Below are 1225 nucleotides of genomic sequence, written 5' to 3'. Positions count from 1 at the left end.
AGCAATTCAACAGGAGACTTCAGTTCAATCTCCGGAACCTGTTAATAATGAGAACCCCTCTCCAACCCAGCAGGAGGCTGCAGCTGAGCATCCACAGACCCCTGAGGAGGGTGAGTCTTCTCTAACCCAGCAGGAGGCCCCAGCTCAGACTCCAGAGCTCCCTAATGTAGTTGTAGCTCAACCTCCAGAGCATCATGAGGTAACAGTTTCCCCTCTAAGTCATGATCAAGTTCAGCTTCCAACATTGCACCATGTCACTGTTAATCCTGTGGATCACGTGGTTACCATGACTCCAGATTTCACTAATCAGGTTGAACTGTTAACTCAACAGGGGGCCCCAGCTCAGCCTTTAATGTCCCCTGAGCAGTTTCAACATTTGAAAGACCAGCAGCTAAATAGACCTGAAAATTATGAACTTCCTCCAGTCCATAAAGAGCCCACAACTCAGCCTCCAACTCAGCTCTCCTCAGAGTTTGAAAGTTCACTGAATGATGAAGCAATAGGTTCACCTCTATATATGTCATATACAGATGTAGATATGGGGTTTACCAGACCTACAGCAGTCACTATGCGGGTACAACCTTCTCCATTCCAGCAGGACAATCCTTCTGTTCCCACTGAGCAGGCTGACTTTTCTCTAGCCCAGCCTGATCTCCCTTCCCCACTTCTGCATTCTCCTGAAAAGACTGAATCTCCAGTCCAGCAAGAGGCCACAGCTCAGATTCCAGATTCCCCTAAGGAGGCAGAACCTTCTCCAGTCCAGCAAGAGTTCCCAGCTGAGCCACCAAAGCCCCCTAAGGAGGTTGACCCATCTGCAACCCAGCAGGAAGCCTCAGGTCCTCCTCTGAAGTCCACTGAAGAGATCAGTCCTCCACTGCAGCAGGAGATACCAGTTCAGCCATCAGAGCCACCTGAGATGGTCGAGCTATCTCCAGTCCTACAGCAGGCCCCAACTCAACTTTTAGAGCGACCTAAAGAGGTAGAATCCTCTCCAGGTCAGCAGGCAGTCCCTGCTCAGTCTTCAGACCCCCCTATGGTGATAGAACCCTCTCTGACCCAGCAGATGGCCCCATCTTTATCTCCAGAGTTCCCTCAGGAGGTGGAACCATCTCTAACTCAGGAGGAGGTTCCAGCTCAGATTCCAGAGCCCCCTATGGAGACAGAACCTTCTCTGACCCAGCAGGAGGCCACAGTTCAGGCTCCAGAGCCCCCTAAGGAGGTAGAA

General features: G+C 51.2%; 1 protein-coding gene across 1 annotated transcript; it reads left to right on the top strand.

Moving 5' to 3' along the window:
• Positions 1-4: 4 nt before the first annotated feature.
• LOC116273484 (leucine-rich repeat-containing protein 37A3-like) lies at positions 5-1219 on the top strand (the record flags this gene model as incomplete). Its single annotated transcript, XM_031662576.1, has 1 exon — positions 5-1219. A coding segment is annotated over one exon (1215 nt), but the record flags the coding sequence as incomplete, so codon positions are not given.
• Between the last annotated feature and the right edge of the window lie 6 nt (positions 1220-1225).

This window comes from Papio anubis, unplaced genomic scaffold (genome assembly GCF_008728515.1).
Source record: "Papio anubis isolate 15944 unplaced genomic scaffold, Panubis1.0 scaffold7558, whole genome shotgun sequence".
NCBI classification, from domain to species: domain Eukaryota; kingdom Metazoa; phylum Chordata; class Mammalia; order Primates; family Cercopithecidae; genus Papio; species Papio anubis.
The sequence above is the reverse complement of the archived record's forward strand: the minus strand, read 5'-3'. Positions and strand labels throughout refer to the sequence as shown.